The 24,130-nt window shown below is 41.8% G+C and overlaps 1 protein-coding gene across 2 annotated transcripts in view; it reads right to left on the bottom strand.

Annotated features, from left to right (window-relative positions):
• Positions 1-24,130, bottom strand: part of GALAK (galacturonic acid kinase) — a 475,159-nt gene that overhangs the window by 439,975 nt on the left and 11,054 nt on the right. For both annotated transcript variants that reach the window (XM_089419802.1, XM_089419801.1), the window contains exon 3: positions 19,021-19,092. In XM_089419802.1, coding sequence (XP_089275928.1) covers positions 19,021-19,092 — 72 coding nt within the window. The remainder of the gene's footprint in view (positions 1-19,020; positions 19,093-24,130) is intronic.

Raw genomic sequence — 24,130 nt, 5'->3', positions numbered from 1 at the left:
GAATTTCTGGGCTAAATCACAAAACCGAAATTGCAAAATTTCAGACTATTTGACCAACGTTGACCAAGGTTGTTTTGAGTCTTTGACCAAATTTGACTGCGGTTTTGAGGAGAGAATTTCGATTTCTCTAGGCCACATTGACTGGCACAGAAATCAAGGATTTTGGAGTTGTTTGATTTGCGTTGATCATAGGCCTATTTGACCGCAAGGTTGACCAAAGGTTGACCGAGTTTGACTAGAGTTTTTATAATTGTTTTGGGTTGAATTTGACCACTGTTGAAGGCCGAATTGGATTGCCTTTGACCGAGCTTCAAAGGAGATGTTTTACTGCTATTTTGATTAAAGTTGACTTTCTGGTTAGGGCTGAAGTTTGACTGCAGTTGATTGTAGAATTTGATAGGGTTGATTTGACTTTATATTGGGCTAGTCTATTTGACTTTTGTACTCTCTCTTTGCTGAATTATTGAATAATAAGAAGAAGATTTGATCAAAGGGTTTTCCCCACATTGGGGTTTTTCCCTGGCATCCGCCACTCTGATGTCCTCTTGTCTTGTCTTGTCTTCTGCATTTGTTTTATGTTCTATCTACATTTACTATCCATGTGATTGCTACTGAAATAATTGGAAATTATCATTGAGCTGCTAAGGAACATTGAAGTGAATTGTGCTAAGCATAGAAGATACCATTGTTATCTAAAATTAACATGGTTTCAGAGCTCAGGTGAAGATAAAGCCCAAGCAAGAGTAAGAAAAAGCAATCACTAAGGTAAGTTGTTGGACAAGAATTTGGAGATAGCCTCAATGACGACTACATCATGCTTCAAATCTGAGGACAAGCTTAAGGACAAATCCAACTATCATGCATGGAAGATGTCTCTGGATTTGACTTTGGAAGAGAATGATGCTATGGGCTATGTCAAAGGAATAGTGGTGGAGCTTCCTTCAAATGCACCCGTTGCTGCAAAGACAAAGAACAAGAAGGATGAGGTCAAAGCTAAGAAAATTATTGTTGATTCCATTCACAATCCTTTGGTTGCCTATATTTCTGATTTGGAAACATCTAAGGAGATGTATGACACGCTGGTTGGGATGTTCAAAGTAAACAATGCAAATCAAGTCCTCTTTCTCAAGAACAAGTTGAAAGACATCAAGATGGATAGAGGAGAGTCCATTCAATCCTACTTCATGAGGATTACCGAAATCAAGAATGATCTCCTATCTATTGGAGAAGTTGTTGGTGACAGGGAGCTCACTCTTATTGCACTTGGAGGTCTTACAAGAGAATGGGATGTGTTTAACATTCCGAGTTTTGATGAATTATTGGCTAGATGTACTCAAGAAGAAATAAGGATGATGGAAAGAGATAAGCCCTCAAATGGAAATAATCCTACCGCTTTCTCCGGTCATGCTAAAAGGAAGAACAATGTTGGTCCAAGAAGACAAGCTCAAGGGTTTAAGCTGGGATTCAAAGAAGGAAGAAAAGGAAGACATTTCAATAGCAACAGGTTTCTTCAATTGCAACAAGTTTGGCCACTATGCTAGAGAGTGTCCTCATAAGAAAGATACTCCAAGGGATGATGACAACAACAACCAAAACAACTATAAAGGCAATGGAAATCAAAGGAACAACAAGTTCAACAATAGAGGAAAGAGGAATGCTCCCGCTTCTTGATATGGAAATGGTCGTCCTCCCAAAGGATCGAGAAACTCCAGGTATGAGGAAACTAATGTTGTGGATAAGAAAAAAGAATTTTATCTTATTTCTACCCTCACCACTGCCTCTCCTTCGGATACATTGGATCATTGGTTGATTGATAGTGGTGTCTCAAGGCACTTCACTAGGTAAAAGGAGGCCCTCTCAAATTTGATTGAAAAGAAGACAAATTTGGAGATCATACTTGGAGACAATGCCACCTACCCCGTGAAAGGAATAGGGATTGTCACTCTTCACTTAAATCAAGCTCAAACCCTTCATCTACAACAAGTATTATATATACCTGATTTGAAAAAGAACCTGGTATCTATTTTTGCGATGGAAGATAAAGGTTTCAAGGTGACATTCGTTGATGGGAAGGTACGTGTTTGGCAAAGGAACCCGAAAGATGCATTTACACTTGGATTTAGGGTTGAAGGTCTCTATCAAGTTGGAGGAAGTCCTTTGGGAGCTATGACTTGCGATACTTCTCTTCAATCTGAATTATGGCACCGAAGATTTGCTCACCTTCATTACAAAGCCTTACCTGATGTAAGGAAGATGGTCACAAGTATGCCCGAATTCAACATAGATCATGAAGGAGTTTGTTAGGGTTGTGCAGCTGGAAAACATACAAGGGGACCATTCCCTTCAAGTGAAAGTCAAACTACCAATATTCTTCAATTGGTCCATTCTGATCTATCAGGTATGTTGCCCGTAACATCTTTAGGAGGATACTTGTACTATGCAATTTTTGTGGATGACTTCTCTCGCAAAACATGGATCTATTTCTTGAAGAAGAAGGACGAAGTGTTCAAATGGTTCCGCTCTTTCAAAGCCTTGGTCGAGAATCAAACAGGGAAGAAGATCAAAATATTGAGGACCGATAATGGAACCGAATATGAGTCAAATGAATTCAATGACTATTGTAGAGAAGTTGGCATTAAGAGGGAGACCACTACTACATATACTCCTGAGCAAAATGGAGTTGCCGAAAGGAAGAATCGAACAATCATAGAAGCTACCCGTGCTATGCTTCATGACCAAGGCCTACTGAAGTTCTTATGGGGAGAAGCTGCCAACACTGCTGTATATGTTCAAAATAGGTGCCCACATCAAGCATTGGACTTCAAGACACCCGAAGAAGTTTTCACCGGTAAGAAACTTGATGTTTCTCATTTTAGAATTTTTGGTTGTCCCGTATATTTTCATGTGCCGAAAGAGAAAAGAAACAAGCTAGATGCATCTGGGAAGAAAGGAACTTTTGTGGGCTACAAGACACCCAAAAAATATTTCACCAATAAGAAACCTGATGTTTCTCATTTTAGAATTTTTGGTTGTCCTGTGTATTTTCATGTGCCGAAGAGAAAAGAAACAATCTAGATGCATCTAGGAAGAAAGGAACTTTTGTGGGCTACAATGAAACTTCAAAGGCATATAGAATTTATGTGCTTGGTCAAAAAGAAGTGGAAATAAGTTATGATGTCACCTTCGATGAAGATTCTGGCCTTGGGAAAGTCAGAGATCTTCCTATCCCAAGGAAGGACAATGATGATGCAAGAAAGAAGGATGAATCTCTGACAGATGATCCGATGCCCGATGTTGAAGGCCCGATGGATCCCATTGATCTACCTCCTGGTGACCCCTCTACCTCAAGGAAAAGACTTTGTGGCTCAAAGATACTCTCAAAGATGCTAAAAGACATGTTGAACCAAGGGGGACATTCCATGAAAGCAGGAAATCGAACAAGTACCAAGGGTACTTAGCTGCTATGACTACCATTGTTCAATCTGAGCCATGTACGTTCGAAGAAGCCGTGAAGCACCAAGTATGGAAGGATGCGATGAATGAAGAATATGAATCGATCATGAAGAATAATGTCTAGGATGTGGTTACTAGATCGAAGGACAAGTCAGTGGTCACTTCAAAATGGCTTTACAAAATCAAACATGGAGTTGATGGGAGTGTTGAAAAGTTCAAGGCTAGGTTCGTTGCTCGAGGCTTCTCTCAAAAGGAAGGAGTGGACTATGACGAGATATTTGCACCAGTTTCCCGATACAACACTATCTGATCCATCATTGCTCTTTGTTGGAATTTCTAAGTTTAACCCGTTAGAAATTCTTCCTGTACTATCTGGTTTATTTCTTCCTACTTGTTCAATTACTTAACGAGTTATTTACCATGTAAATACTGAAAATAAACACAAGTACAGTATCAACATCTACAGATCATCAACTGAAAGTAAACAAGCACACAAGTGACACCGTTATTTTTGGACCAATGTCCCCGAAAAAAGCCAATGCGGGAAAACCAATGCAGCTATTCAAAGGCTTTTATTATTATGCAGTTCTCAGAACACAACCAGGATGCCAGAAATGGCTCACACAACAGAGAATGCCCTCGACAGTAGTACCTCTCCTCGAAGACAGATATTCCGGCTGATAAATCACCAGATGAACAATTCCACAGCAACAATTGCAACTTCCAATGCTCTGCGTCACCACATCCGGCTCACCAGCTCCTAGTCTGTCCCACGAAATCCTCCCAGCGCTGCCTCTTGGCCCTGCGTCAGCTCTGCTAGCCTTTGCGTCAACTTCTAGAGCTTCTGCATCAACCACTAGACCCTTTGCGTCTCACATGTTGGCCTCTCCTGGCTCTGCGCAGCTCCTGGCTGCCTCTGCGTAGCCTCCAGCTGCCTCCGCGTCAACCTCTCCGGGTTCTGCGCTCTCTCTGGTACCAACTCTGCCTCTCTGTTATGTATTCACTGCCCCTTGCTACTAATCACTGATTCTATCTCTCTTAGCAAACCCCACTCTAGAGAATAGAATGACTGATCACTCTAGTGTGTTCTCCAACTCACCCTCAAGCGTCCTCTTATTCTTTTCTCGTTGGTCCTTCAACGGCTAAGATTAAATCTCTAATCAACGGCTAAGATTAGATTTGGCTTGATCCATGTCTTTTGGAACATTCTGACCCAGTTTTATATTAATACCCATTAATATTTTATTTTTCCTATGTTTAGACTTAGGAACTCCATTAAAAATATTAATTATTTTAATATCTCCCAAACCGGTTAGAATCTGCCCAAACCCTTTCTGGGTCTTGGAGATCTCATGTGCTTTAGCCTCTCCACCAATTTTCATGGCTAGAGCACATATGATGCTACCCCAAATTAACACTCCCTCTTAGCGAGGATTATGCTCTAGTAATACTCCACATTGAGTATCACACTGATCATCCGGCACCGGTACCTGTGTTGATGCTAGGCCTGCCGCCCAACATCCTTTGCACTACTGCATCCTGTACTACTGCCCATGGCCCTGCCACTGCCACTGTTGCATCCGTACGGCAACTCCCTCTGCATCCGTGCTGCTGCCGGTCCATACTCCCAACAATGTATTCCCCTCTCATCATGCTGCATCGTGCTACTGCACTGCAACTCAGTTACTGAGAAGTAAGTAACTGATCCACCCAACTTCTGACATCCCTATCAGGCAAAAACATTCCCAATGTTGAAGCTCCCTCTGTCACTAACAAGTGCTCCCTCTACTGACCTCTGCGCTGCTGCAACAAGTCCCTGCATCTCACACCGCTGCAAACCTCTATGTGCCATCCTGCACCATTGCAACACTCTCGTGTCTCTCACATTGTTGCAGCCTGCTAGCCTCGCGCTGCCCGAGGACTCTTGCACTGTAGCACTCTCTGTCGCTTCATCCACATCCGTCTCTACCCACATCCGTCGATCCTGCTACTCCTCTTTGGGGCTCCCGTAGCCAGGTATAATCCAAGAGGTTGGGTACCTCAAGGATCCTGCCCCTCATCGCCTATAATCTTCCTAACTATAGCTCGATGTCTCCCCACTTCTTCTCAAGTGGCACATGAGCACTCATGGCACAATCGTCATCCTCCTCGACTTCTTTCTCTGCCTTCGTCGACGCTGCCTTCGAGTCAGAAGCCTCTCCCTTGCTCTTCTTCTTTAGACACTGGTTCGCATAGTGACCCAGTTCTCCACAGTGGAAACACTTGACCTTGGAGAGGTCCTTCTTCTTCCTCTTCTCTTAATTTCCCACAGATGCTAGAGTTGCATCCTCTTCTTCCTCCTTCTTGATTCTGACCCCTTTGCTACTACTCCGCGCCTTGGTCAGCTATCTGATATCTTATTGACGAAGAGCCACCCATAGTTCCTCCCAATCCAGAAGACTCGTTCTACCCAGTATGCTCTGGACAAATACCTCCCAATCCTCTGAGACTATGTTCAGTGCAGTCCTTACCATCAACTCTTCATTCGACATGGCCCCTATGGAAGATAGTTGGTCACGGATCTCCTTCAATCGATAGAGGAAGACATCTATCTGCTCTCCTTTCTGCATCTGATATACCCTTAGATGATTCTCCAGGAGCATCTTCCTCTGCACGGAAGTATGCTGGTACAATGTCTTCAAAGCATCCCACATCTCCTTTGTCATTTCCTTCTTAGCAATATGTGGTACCACATGATCCTTGACCCCATCAAGGATGATGCACTTAGCTTCCGCCATTGCCTCCTCGTACCTTTCATTAGCTACCGGGTCAACCGGGACAGTTATCACTCTCTGCACAAAGCCCTTGATGCGATGTCTATCTAGAATGGACAGAATCCTGGCCTTCCAAACCACAAAGTTGGACGCACTGTCTAGCCTATCCTGATCCCTCGGCCCATTCACGGCCATCTCTCTGCTCTTCTATCGACTCCTTCGAGTCTCTCTACTTCCCTCCTGGGAGTCCTTTGTTCGACTCCCTCTGAGTCTCGATTTCCCTTCTAGAAATCCTTCTGCCAACATCAAGTTGCCCCACTCTGATCATCTGACACTAATCCGGATTCCTTGGCTAGAAATCCGCCTCGGCAGCAACTCCCTCCACCTTGGTCTTGCCTTGTTAGGCACTGTTCTGACCACAGTACCCCACCAGCTTCGCTCTGCAAACTATTCACAGCCTCCTATGCCCCAGCAACTGAAGGAATGAGCCACTTGGCTCTGCGCAATCCTAACACCAACAAAATATGCACCTCCTGGCCACAACGTCGATCCTTCCTGACTGAGAAAGATGACCGGGCACTGGATAGGTCAGATTTGCCCCTCTTTGCCTCTGCACTGACCCTCCCCATGGCTCGAACTGATGACGCAGTCTCTCTGCATCACTCCTTCCTCTGTCGCTTTCTGCAAGGATCAGCTCTGTCACTCGGGACAATTGAATCTGCTGAAGAATGCTCTGCTCAGCTGATGTCTTCAGTTATCCTGTGATCTGCAACCACCCTCTGATACCATGTTGGAATTTCTAAGTTTAACCCATTAGAAATTCTTCCTGTACCATCTAGTTTATTTCTCCTACTTGTTCAATTACTTAACAAGTTATATACCATGTAAATACTGAAAATAAACACAAGTACAGTATCAACATCTATAGATCATCAACTGAAAGTAAACAAGCACACAAGTGACACCGTTACTTTTGGACCAATGTCCCTGGAAAAACCCAATGCGGGAAAACCGTGCAGCTATTCAAAGGGTTTTATTATTATGCAGTTTTCAGAATACAACCAGGGTGCCAGAAATGGCTCACCCAACAAAGAATGCCCTCGGCAGTAGTACCTCTCCTCGGAGACAGATATTCCGACTGATAAATCACCGGATGAACGATCCCACAGCAACAATTGCAGCTTCCACTGCTCTGCATCACTCTAATAGGGACTGTGTCACCCTATCCGGCTCACCAGCTCCCAGTCTGTCCCACGAAATCCTCCCAGCGCTGCCTCTTGGCCCTGCATTAGCTCTGCTAGCCTCTGTGTCAGCTTCTAGAGCTTCTACGTCAGCCCCTAGACCCTCTATGTCTCACACGCTGGCCTCTCCTGGCTCTGCGCAGCTTCTGGCTGCCTCTGCGTAGCCTCCAGCTACCTCTGCGTCAACCTCTCTGGGCTTTGCGCTATCTCTCTAGTACCAACTCTGCCTCTCTGTTATGTATTCATTGCCCCTCGCTGCTAATCATTGATTCTATCTCTCTTAGTAAACCCCACTCTAGAGAATAGAATGATTGATCACTCTGGTGTGTTCTCTAATTGACCCTCAAGCCTCCTCTTATACTTTTCTCGTTGGTCCTTCAACGGCCGAGATTAAATCTCTAATCAACGGCTAAGATTAGATTTGGCTTGATCCATGTCTTTTGGAACATTCTAACCCAGTTTTATATTAGTACCCATTAATATTTTATTTTTCCTACGTTTAGACTTAGGAACTCCATTAAAAATATTAATTATTTTAATATCTCCCAAACCAGTTAGAATCTGCCCAAACCCTTTCTGGGTCTTGGAGATCTCATGTGCTTTAGCCTCTCCACCAATTTTCATGGCTAGAGCACATCCAATGCTACCCCAAATCAACACTCTTGCTACATCTCACGGATGGAGCCTACACCAAATGGATGTCAAAATTACTTTCTTGCATGGCTCGCTTAAGGAGGAAGTCTATGTAGAGCAACCTAAGGGGTTTGAAGTTCAAGACCAAAAGACACATGTATGCAAGTTGAAGAAAGCCCTCTATGGGTTGAAGGAGGCCCTTAGGGCTTGGTACGAGAGGATTGATAGCTATCTTATAAGTTGGGTTTTACAAGGAGTGAAGTTGACCCGAACCTATACTTAAAGGTTGAAAAGGACATGCCTCTCATTCTGGTTCTTTATGTGGATGATCTTTTTCTCAGAGGTGCAGACCCTCTCGTTTATCAATGCAAGAGGGAGTTGGCTTCCGAATTAGAGATGAAAGACCTAGGTTTGATGGACTACTTCCTAGGCTTGGAGGTCTGGCAAAAGCCAGGTGAGATTTTCCTTTCTCAACGAAAAATACATTGTGAAGCTAGTCGAGAGATGTGGTATGGTGGAATGCAAGTTTGTGTGTACTCCAATGGAACTCAATTTCAAGAAGCTATGTGGAAGTGTTGTTGGGCCCGCATTGGCAAATCCTTCCGAGTATCGACAACTTGTGCGGGCTCTGATGTTCTTGGTAAACTCTCGTCCGAACATATTCTTCGTTGTTGATGCATTGAGTCAATTTATGGTCGAGCCTCATCACATACATTGGATTGTTGCCAAGAATCTCTAGAGATATCTCTGTGGCACAATCAACTATGGTTTGAGATACACTGCTGGGAATTTGAGGCCACATGGATATACTGATGCTGACTAGGTTGGCAATGTGGTGGATCGTAAGAACACGTCTGGATGTTGCTTCTCTTTGAGGTCTACTTCAATATCTTGGATGAGCAGGAAGCACAAATCGGTTGCTTTAAGCACCGATGAGGCCGAATACATTATTGCTAGTATGGCCTGTTGTGAAGCTGTTTGGTTGAGGAAGCTCTTCAGTGAGCTATTCGAGCACGAGATGGATACCACCAAGATCTTTTGCGACAACCAAAGTGGGATTCGCCTTTTAGAGAATCCTATGTTGCACAACCGCTCCAAGCACATTGATATCAGGTACCACTTTATCTGGGATATGGTACAACAAGGAGCAATAAGGCTCCATCACATCAGGATGGATGAGCAGGTCGCAAACATTCTCACAAATCCCTTAGGGAAGGTCAAATTCTTAGCCTTCTGTGAGAGTCTTGTAGTCGTGGAAAGACCCTCTTATGAGGGTCTCGCATGAGTTGGACACTGAGCTCTAAGAGCTCCTGGGGGCTTGGGGTACTTCTTGGAGCTATGAGTGACCATAGGGTGAGTGGTTCACCTTCCCCTAGTGGTGCGCTATGTACAGGGTGAGTGGTTCACCTTCCCTTGTGATACCCCATGATGGTTGACATGTGTGTAGGGTGAGTGGTTCACCTTCCCCTATGATTGCAGACACATGTATGTAGGGTGAGTGGTTCACCTTCCCCTACGATTAACATATGCATAGGATGAGTGGTTCAACTTCCCCTACGATTAACATATGCATAGGATGAGTGGTTCACCTTTACCTATGGCATATGAGCAGGATGAGTGGTTCACCTTCTCCTACCGATGCCCCAGCATACATCCTACCCATGGAGTTTGGAACTCATGGGAAGTACCTCTCATCTAGCCAATGAGTTGGGAAAAGTGGTTAGGGACCATAGCACTACCGATGGACACATCATATACTGTCGTACTCCCTGTGAATAGGATGCATGGTGTTCAACAACTTGATCTGGGATCATTTGAGGTTCTAGCTCTGGACTAACTTTTGTCAGTGGAGAGTGGTAAGGTCTTGTGACTCATCCTTGATCACTTCTTCTTCATTATTACTTCATGGTTTAGCAGAGTAGAACAAAGCAGAGATGACAGAGATGGTACATGAAGACAGGATGGCATGATGATGACAGATGGATTGGCAGGTGGAATTCTCCCTAGTTGAGAGGGAGTGTTAAAATTGGCAACTAGGGCCAAATTCCACCTTGGGACAGCTCATTTGATGGAGATGATGATTGCATTGGATTCCTCTTTTCGAGAGGTCCAAGATTGATATAAAGATCATCTCATTCGGACAACAGAAATGTGATTTGAATTTATGACCACACATGTGCAAATTGTTCAAGTCGGCCTCAACTTAATGTAGGCTCAAGAATCCCATTGGATGTGTCTCTTCACCCACATCAAAGTGTATAAATAGAAGAGACCTCACATCTCATTTGGACATCATTCACTCACACATTTCTTCTCTCTTCATCAGATTGGTTCGTACAGCTTGGGCAGCCTCTCTCTCTCTCACACGTGCGGCTAGGAGAACGAATTTCTGGGCTAAATCACAAAACCGAAATTGCAGAATTTCAAACTCTTTGACAAGTGTTGACCGAGGTTGTTTTTACCGAATTTGACTGCGGTTTTGAGGGCAGAATTTCGATTTCTCTAGGCCTCATTGACTGGCACAGAAATCAAGGATTTTGGAGTTGTTTGACCTACATTGACTACAGGCATGTTTGACCGCGGGTCTAACCACAGGTTGACTAGAGTTTTTGTGGTTGTTTTGTGTTGACTTTGACCATTGTTGGAGGCCGAATTGGACTGCCTTTGACCGAGCTTCAAAGGAGTTGTTTTACTATTGTTTTGACTAAAGTTGACTTTTTGGTTAGGGTTGAAGTTTCACTGCAGTTGGCTGCAGAATTTGACCGGGTTGATTTGACTTTGTATTGCGCTAGTCTATTTGAATTTTGTACTCTCTCTCTACTGAACTATTGAATAATAATAAGAAGATTTGATCAAAGTGTTTTCCCCACATTAGGGTTTTTCCCTGGCATCCGCCAATCTAGTGTCCTCTTATCTTGGATTGTCTTCTCCATTTGTTTTATGTTCTATCTGCATTTACTGTCAATGTGATTAATGGTTTATGTGATTGCTACTTAAATAATTGGAAATTGTCAGTGGGCTGCTAAGGAACATTGAAGTAAATTGTGCTAAGCATAGAACATACCATTGTTATCTAAAATTAACACATAAGCACCTGACTACAGAATGAATAAAGTACCTTTTGATTGGAAACCCACCTTCCAACATGCGCTCTTGCTAGATGGGTGAGGAACATACGACTAATGCAGGTAGTCGAGATATGAATGGCACATCATCATCAACTAGTTGTGGTTGTCAAGGGTTGTTGGCTGGCCCGTTGGAAGAGATGAATGGAGAAAAAAATTTCCTATGGGGTCACCCACTTTTGGTGGGTAGCACGACTTATAGCCATTCATCATGTGTATACAAAACACTAAACACGAGATCAAAACTAAGGTTTTACATTCCTCTACCCCTAGCTTTTGCATTATCCTCATTGCACATCACCATTATACATTGTTACAACAAAATTTTTACATCAATTTATTTTCAAAATAAATGTAGATATGCCTCCCACATTTCATCCTTCAACTCCCACATTGATTCTTTAGGGTTGTAGTGGGTCCATTGCACCTTTACCTACCCTTTGACTATTTTCTTAAGCACAATAACCTTCCTATCCAATATGCACACTAGTTATACTTGGAAGTCTACTTCCAATTCCAGCTGAATCAATATCTAGCCAATGACATGGTTAGGGTTTTGCACATACTTTTTCGAATAGAATATATAAAACACATTATGTAATTTTATGGTGGCTAGAAATGAAAGCATACATGCAGCAAGTCGTATCCTATCTAGGATCTCAAAAGGAGTGCAATATATGGTTGTCAATTTAGTACAACTTCCCAACTTTCATGGACCTTTTTTTGGTTTCACATTTAAAACACATGATCCCCAACTTTAGATTCCCTTGACATTCTCATTAGAAGAAATTTCAGCCTAAAAGTGGCCTCCTAAGGAAAGATAATAAAATAATAGTTAAAATAATAAAATAACAGTTATGAATTTTGGAGGAAAAAGAAGAAAAACTAATTTTTTAATTGTATTTTGGCTTATCTCCTTATAGGTTTACTCAAATTTCAAGTGTAGACACTAGCTGGATGTGGGATTTGCTGGAAGGAAGAGAGATTTCCTAGTTATTATTCTAAGGGAGATCAGTATAGATTGTTCTTGGTTGCAGTATTTGCAGCAGCAGCAGTGTGAGATCAGTTGCAGCACAAAGTAGTGTTGGCAGCAGTACATGAGTACAATGTAGTGTCAGCAGCAGCGCAGATGCAGGGTGGTTCAGCTACAAAGTGGCAGATAAATCAGAGAATGTGCAGTAGCTTGGTGCGCAGTGACAGGTCATCACAGTTGTCAAACATCAGCAGCGCGAGGGAAGATGTTATGGGAGAGAACACCTTCCTCGCTAATAGGGAGTGTTAGTTTTTGTAGCATCGGACAGGTGTTCTAGTCTCGACTTTGGTCAAAGAGGCTAAGAAACACAAGATCTCCAGAACCCAGAAAAAATTTCGGGAGAAAACACCCAAAGACAGCTCAATTAAATTAATTGATCGATAATTTAAAAAATGCCTAAGTCTAACTTAGGGAAATCGATTAATTAAAGGGAATTAATTGAGAAAAGTGAGAATGCTCTAGAAACTCACACGGATTGAGATTGAGACGATCATAGCCATTGATGGAGATCTAATCATGGCCATTTGATCACCAACAAGAGATTATAAGAGTAGGACGATGGGTATGAGATAGACACATCGAGCTAGTGGGTGAGCTAGGCAGATTGAATTTCCCAGAGAGCAGAGATTGAACCAGGAAGAGAATTTGAGCCATCTAGGCAGATCGAATTTCCCAGAATGCAGAGATTCAGCCAGGAAGAGAATTCGAGCTAGAGATCAGTAGCAGAGGCAGAGGAGCAGCAACAAAGATTCTGATGGAGTTTTCCATTGCCGAAAGAGTTAGCCAGAGGAAGTCGAATTTATTCCACAGGAGTTTGTGCAAGGGCTAGTGCAGAGCCTCAAAGAGGCAATTTGATTCAGCTAGAGGAGAGGTCGATTCAGTTGCTGAAGACCAGGATAATTTTCCAGAGGGCCGGAAAATCACTTCCAGAGGCAGCAACACGCTGGACGCCTGAATCAGAGGCAGATCTGAGGAGTGCGTGTGAGGGATTGCGCAACATCTGCGTAGAGGCCTGCGCAGGAGTATTCTGGGACCAGTTTCTATGGAAAGTTTGTTGTCGGATTGCTTCTGGAGAACGGAAAAATTCACTCAATAATTTTGCCAGTGATTTCTCAGGAGAGGATTGCTAGTTTGGTATCCAATTTATTGTACTCAGATTTTGCTATTGAAGAATAATAATAAAACCCTCATCTGTTGCACCGGTTTTCCCACATTGGATTTTTTCTAGGGACTTTTGTCCAAAATAACAGTGTCATTTTAGTGTGTGTGTGTGTGCTCTATTTCCTCAGTTCCAGTTTTTATTTTCTGCAGCATTTTTATTGTGAACAAATTGCAGTGTGATTTATTCGTTACTTTGTCGTGTGAAAAATCCTAGATCTAACGATCTCAGGAATCATACTGCAACCAACTGAATCTACTTCACCTAGATCGTAAATTACATTACAAACTTATTTCAGATTTCTTCTTGAAATATTGAAGTAAATTATTGAAGCAGCCTACACCAAATCAAATATGATTCTAAAACATAGAAACTGAGCAAGGAAATACAAACACATAGGACACCATTATTTTTGGACAAATGTCCCTGGAAAAACCCAATGCGGGAAAACCGGTGCAGCAGCTCTGAGGGTTTATTATTATTATGTAGTAGCAAATTCTGAATACATCTCTGAATACCTCACAGGGTTATTCAGTTACAGAGAAAAACACTGGCAAAAAGAATTGTAAGGTTACCTTACACTATCACAGGAAATCCTCACTGATGAAGCCCCAAACTAATTGCCCCCAGCTTTTCTGGCTGCCTCTGCGCAGTATCTGCATCAGCCCAGCGTCAAGCTCTCCGGGGACTGTGTCCCTCTTCTGGCTAGTTGATTTGTTGCCTAGGAGATTCGAGTTTTGCCTCCCGGTCTCACACCCCGGCTCCCGACTTCTGAAACTCGAATTCCCTCTGCAAATTTCCAACTCCTCGCTGGCTTTTGCGCTGCCTCTGCATGACTCTGCGTTAGCCACTCTAGCTCAGCGTTGCCACTGCTAGATTACTCTGTTGATGATCCTCCGGCTGAGAAAATCACTCTCTCCAGAAGCTATCCCTGCCCCTCAACTGTAAGAAATCTCCTCAATCGAATTTTCCTCCTAAGAACTTCTCACTTTAGAAAATAGATTTCTTGATCTCTCTTGGTGTATTTTCCAAATGACCCTCAAGCCCCTTCTTATATCTTCTTGTTAGGCAACCAACGGCCTAGATTAACTCCTAATCAAAGGATCAGATCGTTTTGACTTGGTCTTTGTCTCTATCTAGAAGATTCACCCACAATTAGATTAATACCCATTAATATTTTAATTTTCCTAAGTTTAGACTTAGGAACACTATTAAAAATATTAATTATTTTAATATAATCGTTTCTGGGTGGAATTTCCCAAAACGGTTTCTGGGTTATTTGGAATGCATGTGCCCAAGCCTCCCTGCAAAATTTGATGCCTAGAGCACATCTGATGTTACCCCAAATCAACACTCCCTCTTAGCGAGGAATGTGCTCTTGCAATGTACGTTGTTGCATATTGCTCTAACTCTGAAGCATCATCCTCTGCATTGTTGATGTCTAACATGTTGTCCACCAACTACTGCTCTGCTGCTGCAACTATACTGCTGCCTTTGACACTGCCACTACCAATGCTACATTTGTACTACAGCTCCCTCTCAAATGTTGCATCTTCTATGCTGCTAGCACTGCCACTGCTAACACTGCATCCGTACTGCAACTCAATTGTTGAAAGAAGCAAATGAAAACACCCAAAAACTGGACAAGTCTCCTATGGATACACCTCAGTGTTGAAATCTTGACTGCTGCTAGTCCCACGTTGTCTTATGAAGCTATTGCACTGTTGAAGCTCTGCATTGTGCCTCCACGCACTGTTGCCTCAATGTTGAAGCTCTACACTGTGCCTTCACGTATTGTTGCCCCGCTACTCTGCGCTACTCAAGTTCTGGCACTGCTAACTACTGCATCTGTCGCTCAAATACTCCATGGCACCAACTGAAAACTCCTCCATCTTGCTACTACTGATCATGGGCTCCCGTAGCAAGGTGATGATCCAAGCGGTGGGCTCCTCAAGGATCCTGCCCATTTGTAGCTCTATCAAACTACAGTTCTATATCAGCCCACCTCCCTCCTGGAGATATCTTGGCTATCATAGCGAACTCCTCCTCCTGTTCGATCTTTGCGGTTGCAACCTTAGGATCATGCTTCTCATCCTTGTCCTTTTTCTTCGAAGGACAATGGGATGCATAGTGGCCCATCTTGCCACATCTGAAACACTTCACCTTGGAGACGTCCTTCTTTCGTCTTTGTTGCCCCTACTGCCCCTTCAATGCAAGGGCTGCATTATTCTCCTCCTCTACGTTGGGCTTCGTCCCACCGCTGCTGCAAGCTGTAGCTTCCATCAAGTTTGACTTTGACCGGGTCTCTCCTTAGCTTTTCTTGTTTTAGAGCTGCCCACATCTCATCCCAATTTGGCAATGCTGCTCTACCCAGGATACTCTGGACAAAGACTTGCCATTCATCCGAGACAAAATTTAGGGCTAGTCTCACTAACTCCAAATCCTGAGGTGTATGCCTCGCAGCCAACAACTCATCACGAATCTCCTTCAAATTCGTGAGGAATGGATCCACACGTTCTCCCTTCTACATCTGAGCAGATCTCAGCTTCTGCTCTAAGTACATCTTCCGTTGCTCGGAAGATCCCTGATACAACGTGGCCAAAGCATCCCACATCTCCTTAGCAATTGCTCTGCTAGCAACGTGGCACACCACGTGATCCTTGACTCCATCCAGGATCATCCTCTTGGCCTTTTCCATCTCAGCCTTGTACTTCTTCAGCAGATCTAGATCCACAGGTTCAGTTACACCAATCTTCATAAGAAATTAATGAAGTTTGAATGACAAGGGAAAATGCATAAATTATACAACAATAAACTCCAAAGGAATGCCAAGGCAGTGTCCTAAGGAGGAAGACTTCACACAGAGTAGCATCAAGGTTTCCAATAGAGGAGACCATTTGGAACAATCCCAAAAGACTATGCAGATCCTAAAAAGAACCTAGAGAAAGGCTGAGACAGAGTCAAGCAAGTTCTTTCTAACAACCTTAAATCCAATGGAATCCAATTGAAGACATCGTGTAAGAATGCATATTCATTTGCCCCAATAGACTCTCTAATTCTACTTTGAGAACAAAGCTTAGTGAAAGAAGATGACTTGTAAGGAACATAACCATTCATTACTTAGGCTAGTTATGTAGGTTAGAGTAGTAATTATTAATAAGTGTGTGGTCGGCCCATATATATCTAGTTGCCAAGTGCTAGGTTGAATGTATATTAATAACACATGTACTCTTTCACATTCATTCATCAATTATCTATTATTTGATTACTTCACTTTCTGAAATATTAGTTTACTTGCTTGAATTGGGTTTATCACTTACATGTTTGGGCTATAAGCTTGAATATGGTCTATTGAATGCATTGTTTGGCCCCATTTCAAATCATCTTTCCCATTCTCTGTGATAAAATTATCTAAGTAACTAGGGGGGTAAAACCTTCTAACTCATAATTTTTTCCTTCCCACTTTAAGTTTTTAATCGTCACTCAAGGATCATAGCGAACGCACCCAGCTCAATTAACAATTATGCTCATAAAACAATATAAATTCCTTTTAGAGGTAATGAATAATAGTCAGATTGCACATTGAAAACTTGTATAGATAGATATATTTTCTTATATTTACGTATACCTTAATTTTTTTTGTCCATTTGCAACCATAACTTGGAAATATTTGATGGGGTAAACAAATAAGTTGATCTTTTTACCACCAATGATATCAATAAACTTGTGTATAGTTCGGAATCTAAGCATAGTAACATTACTTTTTTTAACATGTCTTTTGATTTTTAAGGTCCTTGGTTAGGTGATCCCTGTAAGAGCAGCTAATGAAACTTTCCGTCCAAAATCTTCTTCATAGTCAGCTTTTACTTCACAAATTACATTGGTTTCATCATCACTATTGTAACTATCATTGAAATCTTCTTATTTCATATTCTCGGATTCACCACTGTAGAATTTTTTCTGGTTATTATTTTTGTGGAGAACTTATTTTCTTGCCTATTTATGTTTTCTAGAAACTTAGATTTATCTTCTTTCTTCATCCAACCGTCTCTTTCCTTAGGTAGATTGTGAAAAAGCATACGAGGAGACCTGGGTTCAAAACCACCCAAGTGGGTGCCAATGAGACCAGGTGCAAGTCCTGGGTCACTTTGACAGCATAGATAAACCACTAATAGTGTTTCAGCCTAGCCAAAGAGATTCTGTAAAATGTATTTTCAGAAAAAACACTGAATAATATCGGTCATTTAAGACAATATAAATAGAGTTGGTCGTTTGAGACTATACATTTGGTCATTGAAATGGTAAATAAATTTGTGCAGATAAGATTATTTATCAATTGATATTTTTCACAAGTGTTCATTTAGGATTGTTCATCATCAGAAGCACATTTTGTCATTTAAGACCATATATCATCTGAAGGCTCCTGTCATAAGTTGGTCATTTAAGACCATGTGTCCTTTTAAACTCATATAGTAAATAATCACAGATCCTAAGGCCAAACTAGTGCTCATCATGATGCACTTATGAAAACAATCCTTTCTTCATACAAGGGAAAATAATAAATGCAATGTATTATTATATATCAAAAGTAAAGGTACAAAGACGAAGTACCTTAATACAATGCACATTGTTTTATCTTGCAATAGAGAAGCTAAAATCGAATTGCAATTGCACTATTGCATAATATCCTTTCATGGCACTCCAAGATGATGGGTCACGATAAACTTTGAAGTTGAAATTCATATATTAAGTTTATTGCCATTCAAAGTTATGGGGTGAAAACCCTAAAGATATTGGGATTTCTCTAGAAAAGAAGAATAAAAATTTGCAATAAAAGAGAAGGCATGTATTGATGTGAAAAAGGAAGCCTACTTCACCCCTACTTATACTAGTCAAGTTATTTTTTATCAAAGACAGCAAAATATTCTAGTGTAGGCTGCCTCAATGTCAAATTTCTTCTCTTTTTCTCAGTTTGGCTCTGCTGCATGTAGTCTTGCATCACACTTCTAGATTCAAAGGGTGAAAACCCTAAAGATTTTGGGATTTCTCTAGAAAAAAAGAAAAAGAATTTGCAATAAAAGAGAAGGCATGTACTAGTGAAAAAAATAGGCCTACTTCAGCCCTACTTAAACTAGTAAGTTATTTTTTTATCAAAGTTAACAAAATATTCTACTGTAGGCTACCTCAATGTCAAATTTCTTGGTTTTTTCTGAGCTTGGCTATGCTGCATGTAGTCTTGCATCACACTCCTAGATTCAAAGCAACCTACATTGCTTACCAAAGTATTTTTTCTATTCCCATGACTCTAAGCTATGATTCAATACATTAAAAATGTCTAAAGCTAATTCTGTCTTTAGTGTTTACAGTAGTCTTGTAGTTGTTATTTAGGGCCATGACAAAAATACCTCTTTTCATGAGATAAAGTACAATGAGAGATTTGAACAATTGATTTCATGACTAGAATCCAAGCAAATAAGGAAACAACAAACGCAGGGAAGCTTTTGCATAGCATTTTTCAGCGTAGATGACTACACAGTTCAAACCTCTCCAGCCATAAACAGGATTAAATTGAAACTGTCATGTGACAAGGAAAAACTTTATAGACCACAATTTCAGGAATTACCTTGCAGTCTCCTGAGGGGACAAAGCCTAAAAGTATGCCCCTATTTATTGTCATTGCCGTCACAGTCCCACCCTGAAGTCAACGAAAAAATCAGAAACTTAGAACTGTGATTTTGCAAAAGATTCCATATGATGACTGATATTCACAATAGCAAAAACAGGTCACTGTGAAAATCACCACTGATAACATTTATAAAAAGACAATCTCTAACAATTGAAGTTTAGTAAACTAGCCCTGGCTGTCTCCTCTGATGGCATGCCACAAGGTTTACGGAGTCATTAGTTCATTTTGCAGTAACCATGGCAGTGACGAGTAGAATTAGTGGTATAATGTACTCCTGGCATTACATTGGTATTATAGAATGTATCAGCATCAACCGTAGGTACCATGATGCAAAATTTTCCCAAACCCATTGTATAATTGTTCTTGTATCTCCCAGAGTATCTAGATTCTAGACATTCCCCAATATGTTGGTTTTACATTATTTTTCCAACAGAATGAGTACAAAATTGGAGGAAATAAAAACAAGATATCTAATTTATTTTTTAAAAAATAAATAAAATAAAAAAATTTGACACCACTACCTATTTAACAATTTGCATAATGTACAGGGGAAAACCAATGTTATCGAACTGTAGCAAAACAGGAAAAAGAGCAATCCATATGAAAAAACATAACATACTTATATTTTAATTTTTTTTAAGTATATTTTCATGTACATCAATGACAAATGTATATTCAAACCATTAAGCCCCAATAGTTACCTCAATTGTTGAACCATCCACCAAAGGCATGTGTTGCCAATGGGGAGGCCATCAGTCACAGGTTCAAATTGGGTTGAGTCCCTCAGGGTTACCAGCTGCTCTTGCAGCTAGCAGCTGACACTGTCCTCATTGGACATTCTAGGGAAGAGGGGAGAATCCCACAAAGTGTTCTTGCAAAAACGAAAAATCCAAACCACTGGACATTGAATATGTGAAGCATGTACATGTATATAGCATATAAGAACAAATTGTGGCCCGACACTGATCTCAGCTCCAAAACTGGCTCAAACTGGTTGCTCGAACACCCCTGCATCAGCGTCTATGCTGCCTCTGCGCAGGCCAATTCATACTACCTCTAGAACTGCTCTGATGTTGTCATTCTGCCCAACTCAGCCTCTGAGAATGACTTGCTTGGCCTTCTGGAACTTTTCTTGGCCACCAGCAACTGAATCAACCCTCTCTCCAGCTAAATCAAACCCTCCTCTGAAGCTGCCTGCACAGCCTCACTGAGGAAAACTCAGCCCTCTTGCTGCTGACTCTCCGGAACTGGAAACTCCTCCGGAATCACTATCTCTTCTCCCTATCTGTCTCTGCATCCCTTCTGGCTTGAACTCTTCTTCCTTGCTCAACCTCTGCAACTGGATAGATTGATCTGCCAAGGAACTCACTCTCCCTCAAATGTGTCTTCTCCATCCCCATCGTCATACTCTTATAATCTCTCGTTGCTGAACCAACGGTCATGATTAGATCTCCATCAATGGCTAAGATCATCTCAAACTCAATCTGTGTGAGTTTCTAGAGCATCTTCACATTTCTCAATTAATTGTTGTTAATTAATCAATTTTCCTAAGTTAGACTTGGGTATTTTTAATTATTGATTAATCAACTTAATTGAATTGTCTCTAGGTGCTTTCTCCCAAAAACTTTTATGGGTTTTGGAGATCTTGTGTTCTTTAGCCTCTCTGACACAACTCGAGACTAGAACACATGTCCGATGCTACAAAAACTAGCACTCTCTCTTAGCAAGGAAGGTGTTCTATCTTTCTCTCGTAACATCTTCCCTCACGTTGTTGATGTCTGACATGAGTGACAATCTGCCACTGCGCATACTTTGATTCATTTGCCACTCTGTAGTTGAACCACCCTGCATCTACGTTGTTGCTGACACTGCATTGTGCCATCATGCACTGCTACCAACACCACTCTACGCTACAACTGATCTCATGTTGTTGCTACTCCTGCAACTCTTGCAACCAAGAAATAAATTGTGAATCAACTATCTCTGCAACTAGCCTTTGCACTGTTTACTGAGTATTTGTTTGTGCCCTAACTGATTCTGTGCCTTTCAATCACTGATTGCATCTAGTTCTGCAACTGCCCCTCGAGATTTCGCTGCGTCATGCTAACACTGATCCATTTGCTACTAAAGATTGTGGGCCCCTGTAGCAAGGATATTGATCCGCAAGGAAACATCTATCTGATGTTGTCCTTCATTGATCCTACCTAAATCTTTGTAACTTTGGGAACTAGAGCTCAAGATCTCCCCACCTCTCTCCTAGAGGTATAGTTGCATACAAAGCGAATTTCTCCTCCAACCTGTTGGACAAATTATCGATCTCTGTCAAAGTTGTTGCCTGCTCCTGCTTCTCCTGTTTGTCCTTCTTCTTGGGACCCTAAGTACTGTAGTGACCAAACTCCACACTTGAAGCACTTGATCTTCGATAGATCTATCTTCTTTTTTTCTTCCCTCTTTGAGCTTTGTCCCTGACTGGAATCTTTCTTTGCCTTTCCCTTCAATGCAAAGGCTACATTCTGTGAAAGATCAGTTACCTGATTCCTACTGCAGCAAACTGATTATACTTCACCTACTTGTTAAATTAATTGAACAGTTACTTGCAGTTTTCTACAGCAAATACTGAAATACATACATTGCAGCTACACCAAAATAAAACTGCGAAAACTAAATACAACACAGGAGAGAAATAAACATCACACACATCTACACAGTTATTTTTGGCCAAATGTCCCCGGAAAAACCCAATGTGGGAAAATCGGTGCAGCAGCTGAGTGTTTTATTATTATGGAGTAGTTCTCAATACAATCTTTGGATGTCTTGCTGGCTATCCAGTACAGAGAATATCATTGACAAAAAAATAGTGAGAAGTACCTCACACTATCACAGGCGATCTGACAGATTCAACCACAGAATGGCTTGCCCCTTGTTGCCTCTGCGCCGCCTCTGCATCAGCCTAGTGTCACAGCGTCTAGGGACAGCGTCACTCCCTCTGCTGATCGATTTTCCTTCCAGGAACTTCGATTTCCACCTCCCGGTCTCACACGCCGGCTTCCAGCTTCTGAAATCGATCCTTCTAGCAAAATTACGGACCTCCTCAAGGCTCTGCGTTGCCTCTGCATCAGGCTACACTGGCTCTGCGCTGCCTCTGCATCAGCCTACACTGGCTTTGCGCTGCCTCTGCATCAGGCTACACTGGCTCTGCGTGGCCTCAACGTTGCCTCTCCTGGATCTCTCTCTGCCTTCTCTGCTGAGTATTCCCGAATAAGGAGAAATCTCCAACCAGAACTATCCCTGCCGCTCACTGCAAAAGATCACTTCGAATTTCTCTCTCGGCAGCTGCTGTGCCTCAGAAATTCGATCTTCTGATCTCAACTGAATGTTGTGTTCCAAATGCCCCTCAAGCCTCCTCTTATAATCCTTTTGTTGAGAACCAACGGCCTACATTAGATCCTAATCAATGGCTCAGATCATTTTGGCTTGATCCTCATCTTCTTCCAGAAGTTTCACCCACAATTAGATTAATACCCTTTAATTATTTTAATTTCCTAAGTTTAGACTTAGGCACCCATTAAAAATAATTAATTATTTTAATAAAATTGTCTTCGGGTGGAATTTCCCAAAACAATTTATGGGTGTTGTGGAATGCATGTGTCCAAACCTCCCTGAAAATTTTGAGGCTTAGAGCACATCTGATGCTACTAGAAATCAACACATTCTCCTCGTCTTTCACACTCTTCGGTCCTTTGCTACTGTTGCCACTGATATTACTCTCGACCAGAGCAAGCCTCGTCTCTTCCTGAGTGAAATTGGCCCACAATCAATCCCATCCTAGTAGTTGATCTCGTCCAGTAATACCTTGGACGAAAGTTGCCCACTCCTTGGCAAAACCATTGAGAGTTGTACGCACTAGCTCACTTTCGAGAGGTGTCTCTCCAACAGCTGCAAGCTCATCTCGGGCAGTATGAATTCTAGTGAGATAAGGAGTGACTCATTTACCCTTATGCATCTTGGTGGTCCTCAGCTTCTCTTTCAAGAACATCTTCCGGTTCTCGAAAGGATTCTGGAAACGCGTTGATACAGCATCCCACATTTCTTTGGTAGTATTCTTGCTAGCTAAATGTGAGACTATATGATCGTGAACTCCATCGAGGATCATCCTCTTTGCCTTGGCCATCTCCTTATTGTAGTTCTCTAGCTGCTGCGGATCTATAGGTATGGCTATAACTCCTTTTGCATACGTCTTCAAACCATGTTCATCTAGTAAGAAAGTCATGTTGGCTTTATAAATACAAAAGTTAGAGGCTCCATCTATTAGTTTTTGTAACATCAAAGGTGTTCTAGTCCCAAAACTTTGTGGAGAGGCTAAAACACATGAGATCTTCATAACCCATAAATCGTTTCTGGAAATTCCACCTAGAAGTGTCTCAATTAGATTATTAGCCAATTTTTAAATATTTCCTAAGTCTAAACTTAGGGAATATGGTTGATTAATCAATATTAATTGAGATAAGGTGTGAGTCATCTAGAAACTCACACGGATCGACATGGATTTAATGTAGGCCCTTGATTAATTTCTAATCTTGGTCGTTAGTGCTCCAACAAAGGATTATAAGAAAAAATCGATGGGTAAATGGAGAACACACCACTGCAGACACTCAGTGATTTAGGCTGATCGATTTTCCAATAGCAGAGTGATTCAGCAAAAGGATTCGAGCCACAAATTGAGTAGCAGGTGGCAGAGGAGTGAAGCAGTATTCCGGTGGAGGTTCTCAATGTCGGAAGAGTCAAATTGAGGGAGTGGGAGTTTGCCAGAGGGACTATGCAAGCACAGGCAGCAGCAGCAGAGCAGTTCGACCTAGCTAGAGGAGCAGTCGATTCAGTAGTTGGTGGTCGAGATTTTGATCGAAAGGACCAATGAATTAGTTCCAAATCCAGAGAGAAGCAGAGTTGTAGATTTTAGAAGTTTCCGGAGGCAGCAGCAGCAAGGCCTGCACAAGCACTACGCAGAGGTTGATGCAGAAGGCAGTACGAATTATTGAGGGGTCAGTTT

Source organism: Pinus tabuliformis, chromosome 4_1 (genome assembly GCF_031772625.1).
Source record: "Pinus tabuliformis cultivar Carrire ecotype Pingquan chromosome 4_1, CPIR1, whole genome shotgun sequence".
Classification (NCBI taxonomy): Eukaryota; Viridiplantae; Streptophyta; class Pinopsida; order Pinales; family Pinaceae; genus Pinus; species Pinus tabuliformis.
This window is presented reverse-complemented; position numbering and strand designations above follow the sequence as displayed.